Genomic DNA, 14158 nt, shown 5'->3' with positions numbered 1-14158 from the left:
CAACATTGGAGTTGAAACATAGAATCAAAGAAGCTAAAGTGTAAATTAGTAATCTGGAAGAAAAAGTTGAGAAATCATCCCAGATCCAAAGAAGCATAAAAGTTAGAAAAATTTCTCCCATATTCATCCAGTGAACATTCAAAAAAAGAGATAAGCATTAGAAATTCTACAGGTGAAGGGTGCCTGAGTGGCTCAGTCAGTTAAGTGACCAAATCCTGGTTTTGTTCCACTTCATCATTCTCATGTGTCATGAGCTCCAGCCCTGCATTAAGCTCAGAGTTCACAGGGGAGTCTGCTTGAAGATTCTTTCTGTCTACCCCTTCCCCAACTTATGTGTATGCACACACACATGTGCTCACTCTCTCTCTCAAAGTAAATAAATAGATCTTTTGAAAAAAGAAAGAAATTCTTTAGGTGAGAAGTCTATGGCTTAGAGACATTAACTGATGTAATTCTTCAGTAGTTCACAAACAGAGTCAGATATAATTCCAGATGTGTCTCACTCATAAGCGCAAGCCTGAAATTCAATCCCTACATGTCAGTGTGGTCCCCATGCTTGTTTATAGCTGGTATCCATTCTGATTGGTTCATGTGGGTGCCAGCCTAGTCAATATCAGTTTTCCACAGCTCTACTCTTCATGGTCTTAATGGTCCCATACTGGTTGTTTACGGCTGGTATCCACTCTCACTAGTCAATGCAAGTGCCAGTCTAGCCTATACCTGTTGTTTACAGTTGGTATCTACTTGGGTGTTGAATGAGTTGATGAATATTTGAATATCATTCCTTCCTAAGCCCATACTCTTTCAATGATGCCTACATAATTTCATGGTACAATAAAAAAGGGGGATGGATTAAATTAGGGATGAAGATTAAGGAGTGAGCTTGCTTGTGATGAGCACTGGATACGGTATTGAAGTGTTTAATCACTGTATTGTACACCTGAAACTAGTATTACACTGTATGTTAGCTAGTTGGGATTTAAATAAAAGTTAAAGGCAGGGGCAATAATTAAGACTTTTGTGGACAACAAATTTGAACCTGGGGGAAAGAAAGGTAGTTTCTGTCATATCAACCTTTAAGCTATGAGAAATTTCATGAATACATGATTCCCTCTGTTTTTCCTTTCTCCTTACGTATCAAGAAATGAATAATCATGCTTCAATGTCTATTTTCTCTCCTTCTTTCCTGGGTATTCCAGACAAAGCATAGATATCCCTGGTGAGCCCTTTTCTAGAAGATTGCTACAGGCAGTCATCCCAAACTTGGATGTTTAATGGAAGGGGTTTAGCAGAAAGCAGGAACCAAGATAAACAGGCCAAATTTGTTGAGTGGAGAAAGCAAACAGGAAGTGACCTAATGAGTCTACAGGCACACCACCCTGAAGGCGCCCCAGCCGGTCTGATCTTGGAAGTTAGGCAGGGCCAGGCCTGCTTAGTACTGGGATGGGAGGAAGTGAGCTAATGAAATACAGGGCCAGTACTGACATCTAAAGCAGGTAGATGAAATGTGCCTCTAGCTCAGGTGTGTATAATAGATGAGTTTTTAAAAGGGACTAGAGAAGATTAAGCATGAATAGAAATCACCAGAAATGGGATCTAAAACCAACTAATTCAACTACGCTGTTTACTCTCCTACTTTTTAAATGCAAAAATAACTCCACATTTCTTAGCCATAGGATTCCATCTCTGACATCCAAAGGCAAACAGAAGGCCAAAGTTTGAGCCCAGCCCTAATTTCTCCCAACACAAAGCCAAAGTCAAAGTAAAATCAAAATCCAAACATTATATTGGTACCCAGTGCAGCATCAAAGGTTGAAAATGGCATTCATAAAACTGAGGTCTTTGCTTCTCTAAGAACCATAGACTCAGATCCCACCAGGAAGTGTTAATGGAGTAGTTTAGACTTTGTTTAGGATTTGTGGGATTTTGCAGAACATGTTCATCCCTTAAGAGCCTTCCCTGAAATCACTGGGAGTTATAAGCTCATAAGAGCTGTAGAATTGGGTCCTAAATGTCATTTTCATAGCTCCTCCGTGGCCGACCGAGGAAATAAACAAAATGCTACTGAGCTACCTGCTGTTTTCTGTTTCATATCCCCTCCAGAGGAAAACAGAGGCAGAGGTGGCTCCACAAAGGGTTAAAACACATGAGAATTGTTTTTGTAGTTTAAAATATTGTATAAGACTCACTTCTGTACGAGCGATGATTATCTGCATTTTTTCCCTGCCTCTTCATCTAACAAATACATTTTACAGTTTTTACAACGTTCTTTACAACTCACCTAAAACACATAATTTTCCTCCTGTTTATATCACTTGTTTATTATTTATTTATTAGATTTATACTGTGCTTTCCTCCAAAAGGCTCGAAGCACCCCACAGCCAACTCTTATATAATAAACATTTCATTAAACTCTTCTTAAAAACCATAAATGGGGAAGTAGCCAGAGTGGAGGCAAAAGGGATATAAACAAGGACAGGAAGAAGAAAGAACCTTGGGGTCTGGTGAAATTGGCAACCAAGTAATCAATATATTAGCAAGCCCGGTAATCAGAAAGTCCTGCCCTGCCCCTTTCCATCAGCCCCACCTGCAGAGACCCTAAGGAGCCTTCTATTCCAAGTAACAGAGCCAAGATATCTCCATTTCTGTTGGGGGGGTGAGGCATAGGAATGCAGGGCAGTGCGGAGGTGGGAGATGAGCTAGTTGTCTATCAGGATTCTCAGGGTATGTGAAAACAAAGATACCTACACAGACAACTGTGCTTTGAAAACCAGGGGAAAGATATAAGTGGGAATGCTTCATAACAAATCACCAAACTGTTACTTTTATTTATTTTTTCAAATACAATTCATGTTTAGTCCTCAGTTCTGAATGTATGTGATTTCCAGTGGTTCTGTAGACTTTCAGGACCACGGCAAACTTAAATTTCAAAGATTCTCAAAATCACAAAGTGGCAGGGCAACCTCAGCTTTTAAATCCCAGGCCACACTGACTTGACAAGGCCATAGGACAAAGCCATTTGTCCTAATTTGGCCTTTGGACAAAGCCAAAGATCCCGCATATGTGATCTACACAACAGTGGAGGGGTAGCTAAATGGGAACTCTCTCAGAAGCTGCTGGTAGAACCAGTCCAGAAGGAGCGAAGAGGGAAGATATTCCAACATGCAGAACAAAGAAGAAATGACCATTCCCACTATGTGCTGCAGACAATGTAACTCAGTAGAAGAGAATACAGCCAGGAGAAAGAACAACGATAATAGTATTATCATTGCTGTTACTATGTGTCAGGTACTCTCCTGCTCTGGTTACACATGTTAACCTCTGTCATCCCCAGAACAAACCTACAAAGTGAGCAGGATCATTTTCCTAATTTTAGAAATAAGGGAACTGCGGCTTAAGTTATTAGCCCGAGGTCACTCAGTAAGTGCGTGACCTAGGATTCAAACCCAGAGCAAAAAGGTAGGTAAGGGCTCTTAGGTGGAAAACAGCAAACATAAAAAAATTCTGTGAGTTGACAAAGAGAGAAGTCATGTTGGATCAAGTCTCCCCACTTCAAAGCTGCTGATATAGAGTTAACAGCACAATAGCAGGTTAGAGGCCACAAATAAAAATCTTAAAATAAGGCTGCAGCAAGCCTGGTGCAGAAGAGCATGAAACAAGCTGACAGAAGAAGTATGGCAACCCGGAGACCCCATGAAGACAGGAGCTCAGAATGGACCAATGAGGTCATCCCTGAGTCCAGAGTGAACAGGACCTGGAAACTGGTATCTGAAATCCACAATATTGTCTTATATAACTGACTGCAGATTTATGCCAAGTTAACCGCTGCGTCTGAGGAGAAATCCTTTTGTGACCATCCCCATATGAAGACCATGCATTGAGCACCTGCTAAGCACCAAGCATTTGATACACATCATCTTATTTAAGCCTCACGGCAACTATAATGTAAATACCATAATTATCCCCATTTTGCAGATACGGAAGTACAGAGAGGTTGAGAAACTTGCTCAAAGTCGCACAGAACTAGTAAAGAGTTTAGATGGACCCCAAGTCTAAGGAGTCCAGTGACTTGTACTGGCCCCCAGAACAGCGAGGAAAGGAACCTCCCAGTTCATGATGATTTGCCGCAGCTGCTCTAGGAAACTACTGCAAGAAACTCTCTAAGCTTTGTTTAAGCCAGGGTTTCCCACGTGTATTTGACCAAATAAATACTGTTCCCATGATAGGCACGAACAACCCTTAATTCCTTAAGTGGAAAATACATATGTTTTGGGAAAACTAGCCTAATCTTCCTATTTTGCAGATGAGGAAGCTGAGACTCGGGAAAGATGATGGACTCTCATGTTCATGCTCATGTGTGGTAGGATGGAGACCAGACTCAGCCCTCCGGCTCCACTCTCTCCCATCTTGCAGCTGTTCCTTGTACTCCTCAGCTGCCCGGGAGATGGGCCAGCACATGAGATTAGGCTCTGCTTTGTGGCCACCAGAAATAGAACAGGACACCGTTCCCTAGAGAGGAACATCCTCCAATCAAGTCTCCTGGATTCTTTGAAGAAATTTACCCAATATTTTTCCAGCCAGTAGGGGAAATTATCTTTTTTGTTGGGGGAATTGGGACAAATGTGTTCAAGAAACCAATGACAAAAGCAGCTAGTCCAATGTAAACTGATGTCTCAGGTGAACTTGAACAAACTGAAATTATAGGTGCAGCTTGGTGGTCCACCCCTCACTACCACCACCCCTGCATAAGGAAAGGGACAAGGGAAGGTGAGCTTCTTCTCTGTGAAAAGTGACAGTTTCACTGATACAGTTATGGGCTCATTTATCCCTTTCCTTCTTTTCCTTTGGCTTCCTCGCCCTCACTCTCTTTCTTGGCACAGAGGACCCAAAAAGGTCATTTCCATCCCAGCCCTAGCAAAGGTGAAGGAGCTTCTCCTACCTTCCACTTGATAAGCTGCAGTGGCTGCCCCCCATCCAAATCCTTCTGGGAAAGCCATGCTTTCAGAAGATGGCCAGCTAGACCTTTCAGCCAAACAGGAGCTGTGTGCCCTTTAGTTAGTGGAGTCCAAGAAATTGTGCAAACAGTCAGTCGACTCACCCTGACCAAAGTCTGGAATACAAATGTGTATGCAAACAAGAAGGGAGCCAGATTAAATGATCACACTTGACTGGCCACAGCCTTGATAAGAATCCAAGACACTTTGTAAAGGCAAGCATTTCCGCTTTCTTCTCTGGGCACTTGCAGATTCTTAACAGAGCTGGACCAGCCTGGATGCTTCGGCAGGACAGCCATTCATCTAATCTTATCCATTTTAATAAAATGGATTAAATGGATAAATGGATAAAATAAAATGGATAAAATGGATAAAATATATAAAATGGATAAAATGGATAAAATAAAATGGATAAAAACGTGGACATAGTTTTTAAAAGACACATAATCTTACTAGAATTTTCCCTTAATCAGTTCCTCCCAATTCTTAATCCCCACTCCTTAGAGATAACCATTTGCAACTGTTTCTTCTGGAATTTTCTCCCACGTTATTTAAAGAATAACCTGAGATTACGGCTTCTTAATTTGCTTTCAGTTTTAGGTAGTAACTATTAAATTCTGGATATAGAGGTAGAAGACCTAACTCACTCTCTCTGTCTCCCTCCCTCTTGCTCTCTCTCCTCCTCCTGCAACAGGATGAGATTCCCTTTTTTGTTTAAATAAATACTCGATATTTACATTACTATGACTATATATGGTCAACACTGAGCCGTGTAATAGTAGTCCATGCTTACATGCAACCTTTTATTTTCTCTGGGGTTCATCAACTGTCTGGTTTTTGTATTGAATTTTCAGTATACCTATCACTAATTCATCCCCGAACAGGCCAATAGAATTCTAACTCTCTGGCTTCTAAACACCTCTGTTTCCCTGCTCATTCCGCACCGTTTGTTTTTTAGGCCAGCACAGAGTCACATAATCTGCACCATATATCCCCTCTCCTTTGTGCTTTCTTCCCCCTTGTCTCTCCCTTTTACAGAAGCAAATCCTTGAATAACTTTCTGATAAAGGGGGCACGGAAAGTAACTTTTTGGAAACTCTGTGGTTCTGGGATTGTCTTTATTCTAATGTCACGCTTGGTACGCAGTTTGACTACTCTGGGATTCTATAATGGAAGTCATTTTCACTGAGAATTTTAAAGGCATTAGTTCACGGCCTTCTGGCTTCTGGTTTGGCTCTTGAGAAGTTTGATGACAATCCAAGTCTTAACCTTTTATATATAACCTGTTTTGTGCCCCAGCCCCCCTTCACTGCTTCCCACGCTTCTATTTCTGAAATTTCACAGCCATGTGCCTTGACGTGGGACTATTCCTCCATCATGCCAGGCACTCAGCCTATGCACCATAGTAATGTGGAATGCGGGCAATAGGGGAAACTGGGTGAGGGCAGACACGGGAATGCTCTGTACTATCTTCTGCAACCTTTCTGCGCATCTAAAATTGATCCTGAAACTAACATAACACTGTATGTTAACGAAAATTAAAGTAAAAACTTTAAAAAGTAAAAAAAAAAAAAGAGGCAAATTTAACAGCCTTTTTTTTTTTTTTAAATTCCTGTGGAGAGAGGAGTTAGGCAAAATCGTGGTGCATAAAGTGACTTATTCAGTCCCCCTAAAACAGTGTTTAAGTCATCCTACACTGTGTCATGACAGGAACACAAAATTAGAATGGGATATAACTAGAGGGTAATCCTACCCTGTCAAGTTTTTCTAACCCTAAGAAGAAAAAAGAAAAAAGAGGTTAAATATAGAAAGAAATGAGAGAAGACATTTAAAATATTAAAAGGTACGTGCTTGGTGAAATACACATTAAAAAATACAGGGCATACTATTCAAATAAGTCCCTATGGTCATTCAGTTCTGAAGTAATCATCATAAATTGAATGAAAAAAAAATAAATATTAAAATATTTTCATTATGAAACACTAGATGGCAGTATTGCAATTATTTTAGATATACACCTTGCTGTACGCAGTGTTATTAACATTTAGTTATCCCAACAATGACCACCTACCCCTGCAACCCCTAGTTAATTGCTACTGGTCTTCTAAGGATTTTTCTCCAGAAAGAACAATATACCTTCTTAGCACCACAGCCTCTGAGGTTACTTGACTGCGGATGGCAGAATTTAATTTTTCTCACCTCTGATCTAATTCTCTACTATAGCATTCTGAAACAATTTGGTGTCGGGACTTCTTTACACTCTTAAAAGTAATTGAGGCTCCTAAAGAACTTTCTAAAATGTGGATTATATTCATCAATATTTGCTGTTTTGGAAATTGAAACTGAGACTTAAAAAAACTACTGATGACTTCATTTAACATAGCAATAAATAGCCGGGAACATAAATAACATATTTTATGAAAAATAATTATATAATGCAAAACAAAAAATATTTAATGGGAAGAGTGTTTTACATTTTTGCAAATTCTTTTATGCCTGGTTAAAGGGAAAATAGCTGGATATTCATATCTGCTTCTTATTCTATTTGTTGCCTCTGTAAAACTCCACCGTGCATTCATAGAGACAAGAATAAAAAAGGAAAATCATATCTTTGTATTTACGAAAATAGTTTTGACCTTTTGTACCTCCCAAAGTCTCAAGGACTCCCAAGGGTCCATAGCTTTCCTGGCACTCTCTTCCTTCCTCTCTCCTGGTGTCTTGCTTTTCTACCTACAGTCCCTCTGTATCCTTCTGGCTTTCCAGAGAGCTCACTCTAACTTTCCCTGCACTGAAGTCCTAATGGTTACAAAACATGTAAATACATAGCCACAGTCTTGAGTACAAAGGATTATCTTGTTTGTTTATTTTCTTTATGCAAAAAGAATTCCGATTGTATAGCTCTAACTAGCAAAGCTGGCCCATATTTTAATTTGTCATGATGTGGACCCCCTCCATTCCATTTTAGGGCTATTGAAGAGCATTTAGATCATATGAAGATTAGATTTAAAGACGCTTAGTGTCTCCATTCTCCCATCTCTTGGTTTTGGGCCATCTTGGTTAGAGCCAAGATCTCCACTATCCAAGCCTGCCATGGGTCCTTCAAGTCCACTTAACTCTCATTCGTGAGGCACGGAAACCCCTCTCTATGGGTGTAAATCTGAGACCTTAGGTTCATTTCCCTCCTCAAAACCACACAGTAATTCCTTTGAGATCCTGCCCCCTTCTCGGGGAACAGCCTCAGAATAGTACTCCAAACCACTGTCCAACTTCCAGTCGGAGAAAATTAGTTACTTGCATTATGGTTCTTCGAATAATGGCTACCATAATGTACGCTCTTGCTAGAAGTCCTAGGAGGGCCAAGAGACTATATCCAGTGACCTCTGGGGTAAAAATACATCTTCCAGAGACTCTTCTCTTTGTTAATTGCAAAACAAGATGTTCTTCAATAAGGATTCAGCTCATTACTTATGACCCTCCCAATTTAAAATGCTACAATTCAAAAACGTTGGCTTTCAAAATATTCCTGTGTACCTGTGTCAGGAGAAAAGTAACGTTCTAAATAAACATTTTTTAAAAGATTTATTTTTATTTATTTGACAGAGAGAGAGAGAGAGATCACAAGTAGGCAGAGAGGCAGGCGGGGGGCGGGGGGGAAGCAGGCTCCCTGCTGAGCAGAGAGCCCGATGCGGGGCTCCATCCCAGGACCCTGAGATCATGACCCGAGCTGAAGGCAGAGCTTAACCCACTGAGCCACCCTAAATATTTTTCTGTCTACAACAAAGACTCCTATGCGTTAGCCAAATCCTTTTCCATCTGGGCACATGATCAAACCACATTTGTCAGCTCTCTTACTGTCAGATGAGGACAGAACTGTGTCTTGACCAGTAGCATGTAGGCATGTGGACAGAAATCAAGTACACCGCTTCCCGGCCAGGTTGCTGAGATCTGCCCACCCAAGCATCTATGTTTCATCCACATGCCATCATTCTACAGGCTCCACTGGAAAACTGAGGCCCCAGGGACTCCTGAGATGGAAGGAGCCTGGTTCCCTGTGTCACCCCATGGAGCAGGACCCTTACAGACTCCAAGAGCAGCCCACTTTGGACTGCGGTACGAATGAGAAATAAATGTTTACTTTGCTAAGTCACTGAGACTGAGGAGTTGTTGATAAACACACTTTCTGAATAATGACTGTGTTTTTAAAAAGGTCAAGGAAAAAGCCTAATTACTTCAAAGTTTTTTTGTTTTGTTTTGTTTTCTTTTCTTTTCTTTTTGCAGGGAGACTCTTCAGTGGTATCATATGGCTGGAGGAAAAAGGCAGTGATAGGGAGAGTGTAGGGGGTGGGGCTGGTATGAGGCACCAAAGAGCAAATCTACCCCAGGTTGTTTGTGCAATGGATTATTCATCTTGACTTTCTCCATTTGTCAAGAGAGATTTAGTCAAACTTGACCCGAAGAGTCACATTTTACAAGAGTGCTTCCAAACAGAGCCTTTGATTCCTGAGAGTCATCAAGCTATTTTTAATATTTCAATAATTCTAATTGTAATTGTACGTTTACTTCCTATCGAGTCTCCCAGTCTTTCTAAAAGATCAATTTTATTACTTTTAGGTTGGAATTACATGAACTCGTCATGGTAATACCAGTTTCTCATGCATGAAAATGCAAAAACAAATTTGTTATAACAACACCCTCAGTTTCTTAGTAGATAGAATCTGTCAAAACATGAAGTCCGGAAAGCAAATCCATTATGAAAGGAAACTTTGATTGTGAAATTCCTAACAACCATGATGTATGAACACACATGTGTAGGAGACAGGGGAAGGGGCATTTATTAATATGGACCACCCACGATTCAATCAACTCTCAGGCTTCTGTCAGTAACAGAATGTGATTTTCCTTCGACTATCCGTTTTCCCCTATGCAGCCCACATTCTCCCAGAAGAGCTGGCACTGCACCCCACCCACTAACTCACCATCTCTAAGGATTAGTTTTAGGCCATCTTCACACCTCTCATTGGCCAAGGGATTTGATTAAATGTGGGCTTGAAGCCCAATCAAACAATAATATGTGAGAAAAGGTACTTTTAGGGGTTCTGAGAAAGAAGCTTTTTTACTCTTCCACAGAAGCTACCTGAACAGACATCCTCTTCCTGCTACATATGAATATGCAAGTTTGGGGCAGCCATTTCAAAAACATAAAGAGGAAGACTTTTGGGATATGGAAGACAGATGGAAGGAACTGTATCTTTGAGAACCAATAAATTTCCTTTATGGTTTAGGCTTATTTGGGTGGGGTTTCCTATTGGTTGCAACCAAAAGATTCATATATAGTACACATATATATTTGGGGTGTGTGTGCATGCTTATATCTATCTCCACATATACATACCTATAGATGCATGTGTGTATATGTGTGTAATACATAATATGCATGTGCTTATCTATATTTATCCACGCATGTGGTGTGATGTAGACATAGAGGTATATAAGGGACTATAGACACAGATACATGGAAAGTAGATGTGTGCACATATACATGATTCATATGTGTGTCTGTGTATAATTTGCCTCCAAATAAAGGAACTTTACTGGACATTTTTTTCTAGCTGTCTTGAATGTTGGCTCATACCACCAGCCAAGAAATGAAGATATATGTGAGATAATTAATGGCACACTGAAGTGGGATTCAATTACATTGTTTGCATTTATTTATTGAAGGCCATACACCCCATAAGATTTAGCATGAATGCAATATAAAACAACAGCCGTGCATCAATCAACATTTCCAAAAGTCATACTGTTATATAATTAAGGATTACTGCTGAGTAATTTCCAAAACAAACAAAAAGATGCCCTGTCCTTTACGGTGTTGACAGGCTGATACTAACGATGGCATACAAGTAATCACAAAAACCACTCAATACCACTCAAAGTTCAATCTTTGAGCTTAGAAGCTCTAAGAATAAAAGGCAGTCAGAGAGAACACTTGGAATACCTTTTGGGAGCCTTCCAGCAAATACCCACAGCTTTAGGTATCAGATTCTATTAGTAGCACATTTCAGGACATTATTCATAGTGCAACTGCCTGTGACTCTGCCCAGATTCACCAGAATTATTCCACAAACTCGGGTTTAGCCACTCAGATCATCCTCCTAAAAACTCCTCCACCAATGCAATCTAAACTCCATTTATACCTATGGATTATTTGGAGAAGTGTTAAACTGAGCTGGAATTAAGGTACAGCAAGTGAGGTGCCTATGACCCCAGCTGAGGGAGGAACTTACTCTCCATCCTGGTCCTCGTGTTAAATACCAGAAACAGAGCCCTCGGTTCAAGGGCCTTGCCACAGATCATGAACAGGCTTTCCTTCTAAACTGTCTGTGGACATGCACAGTTACGCTGTGTGGCTCAGGACTAGACTGTCGCTAATGCATCCAAGGCCCATGGGCATTTGCATATTTGAAAGTATCTTTGATCATTCATCTTGCTTCAGGGATTGGGGTTTAGAATTTCAAAAGCATTTTCTTCCCACGGTGAATAAAGCAAAGCACCAGAGGCCCATGATCTGAAAAGGAAGAGTAAACGAGTGGAATCAAGCCCAATAAAATGTAAGACGAGAGGGAAAAGGAACAATTTCGGTGATCATAAAATGACTTGCAGTGAATCGTATTGAAAGAGCAAGCACTGCCTTCTGTAGACCATGTGGCGGTCTGGGAGAACCCACCCAGTCCTTTGCCTCTTGGGTCCTTACTCCAAGATCACCTCCTAGCCCGGACACCATTCTGAACCCTTCTCCTGTCCTCCTCCTCCTTCTTCCTGCCACATGCAGCCCACCTCCAAATATCATTGACTCCAACTCCTGACATGTCCCACACATGTCTCTTCACCTTCATCCCTGTGGCCTCTTCTCTACGCCAAGCCCGTAGAAACTTTCTCAAGCCTGTGGAGTCCCAAACTGTACTAACTCTCAACATCCAGTTTTGTTCCCGTCCAACAGTCTACCGCAATCTGGGCCGTCTTTCTAAAACACAAATTGTTCAGCTGATCTCCTGCCTCTGAAGTTCAGACTTGCAAAGTCTGCAATGACCTGGTTCCTGCTTCCTTCCCGCGTGCATCCACACCAGTGTTCCTCTCATAAACTCTTCTGATTCTTCAGCTTTTTAAATCTACCATGCTCCAACTTTCTCAACATTAATCCTTAGCAGACAACGTGTTCTCCCTTTGTCTGGGCTAACTCTCACTTCTCTTCCATTGGCCAGCTTTAAGCTACTTTTTTAAGGACTGTTCCCCAGAACCAGTTAGGTCCCACTCTCCCACACTCCCATGAGACCTTGTGGACTTCTTATCACACCCTCATGGCCATTTTATTTTAAAACATTTATTTTAAATGTTTATTTGTCTGACGTCCCACTCGGTTTATAACTTTCCGAGAGTAGAGTTTACCGTATTCAGGCAAGCTAAGAATGAAAGGCTCATTTGGTAAATTTTTTCCCTAAATTCATCAATTCACTCACCAAATGGATAATGAGCATTTACAATGAGGAAGCCACTGTTCTAAACCCTTGGAGAAAAGTGGTAAACCAATCCAACCAACGCAGCGTCAGGGTTTGAATCATCTTCCACTCTACTAATTAAAGTTCTTCAACTTTGCTTTAATAGCATCCTATTTTTACCCCAAGTTACTCAGGGAAGAATCAAAGAATATAAGTAGAGAGTTACCGATAGTTTTCCTAAGTTATTGCCACTCCCCCACCCCCAACAACCTTACAGATTTAGAGAAGTAAAAGGAGACAGGTAGGGAGGAGGGAGAGTGTACCAAAAATTACAGGATGCTATTGTGCCTATGAGGTCATGGATGGAGAAAGGAACCCTCTGGGACCACTGCCTGAAGTGGATTTAGGATTTAGGCTCAAGGAAGCAGACAATAAGGAAGCTCCTCAGAGCACTGCACCAGAAAGGCTATCCGTGAAGCTTCCCGGTCTTATAGTGGTTGGCATAAAAAAAAATCCTTCTGCCCAATCTGGTATACTAATGGTATGAGGCATCTCTCAGCCTCTGCACAAGCCAGGGGGGCCCGTCTCCCTGCCTTCCATAGGCAGGCTGTACTGTACTCATTGTTTGGGAATCCCTGCATTGAAAAGTACTGCATGGTGTAACACTAGCACTCCACTTCTGCTTTGGTTCATAACATTTAGAGCTAAAATTATAGTCTGCTCAATTCCAATAATTATAAAAGATTATTTTCATTTCATGTGTGCATTTTATGTGGTTGTATTCTAATCATTTCTTGCATTGTAATCTTTATATATAACAATCAAAATGTATAAAGCATGAGCAATACATTGATATTATTCCTGAAATCATGGGGAAGTCATCAAAATATGCCAAGACAGTTCAAGTCAGCAAGAAGAAACTTGTGACAGATGAGAATTTTTCCTGAAAACCTCTTTTTATAACATTCACTTCATGTGTTTAGAGTTTCATTGAAAAGACAGACATTTATACACACAAACAACAAAAAACCCACAAAAATCAAATTACAACTGTGATAAAAACAGAACTTCTAGCTTCTGATAATGGCAGAATAGCTTGTATCTGAATTATCCTGTTGCCAATTTCAATTGTAAACTCTAAATAGAACACCATCGACAACTGAAGATAATGCAAAGGTGGGTAGACACTGGGGAAGTTTTAAACCATCAGAGAAGGGAAGTGAACCAGAGTGCGACCCATTTTTAAAAGGCTTTTACCAGGAGGACACCCCTCATAGAATTCAAGCAGAACACCCCTGTCCTCTGGCCTGAAGGGAGACAAGGAAAGAAGTCTGATGGAGGAGGAGAGACTGGAAAACAAGGGGGTAAAATCCAAAAACAGACGAAGCCAAAACTTAATAAAATTGCTATGTTCGGGGCGCCTGGGTGGCTCAGTGGGTTAAAGGCTCTGCCTTCGGCTCAGGTCGTGATCTCAGGGTCTTGGGATCAGGCCCCACATCGGGCTCTCTGCCCAGCGGGGAGCCTGCTTCCCCCCCCCCCCGCCTCTCTGCCTACTTGTGATCTCTCTCTCTGTCAAATAAATAAATAAAATCTTTTTAAAAAAATTGCTATGTTCTCATTATACATATTTCTGGCTACCTTTTACTTATAACACAAGATAATAATTTT

The 14158-nt window shown here is 40.9% G+C and overlaps 1 protein-coding gene across 1 annotated transcript in view; it reads right to left on the bottom strand.

Annotated features, from left to right (window-relative positions):
* LOC308339173 (cytosolic beta-glucosidase-like) overlaps positions 1 to 5064 on the bottom strand; it is a 119784-nt gene extending 114720 nt beyond the window's left edge. Inside the window, 1 exon segment of the mRNA XM_080797626.1 lies at positions 4940 to 5064. Within this exon segment, the coding sequence (XP_080653752.1) occupies positions 4940 to 4997 (58 nt within the window). The 5' untranslated portion in view covers positions 4998 to 5064.
* Positions 5065 to 14158: the final 9094 nt, after the last annotated feature.

Source organism: Martes martes (genome assembly GCF_963455335.1).
Source record: "Martes martes genome assembly, chromosome: 2".
NCBI classification, from domain to species: Eukaryota; Metazoa; Chordata; class Mammalia; order Carnivora; family Mustelidae; genus Martes; species Martes martes.
The sequence above is the reverse complement of the archived record's forward strand: the minus strand, read 5'-3'. Positions and strand labels throughout refer to the sequence as shown.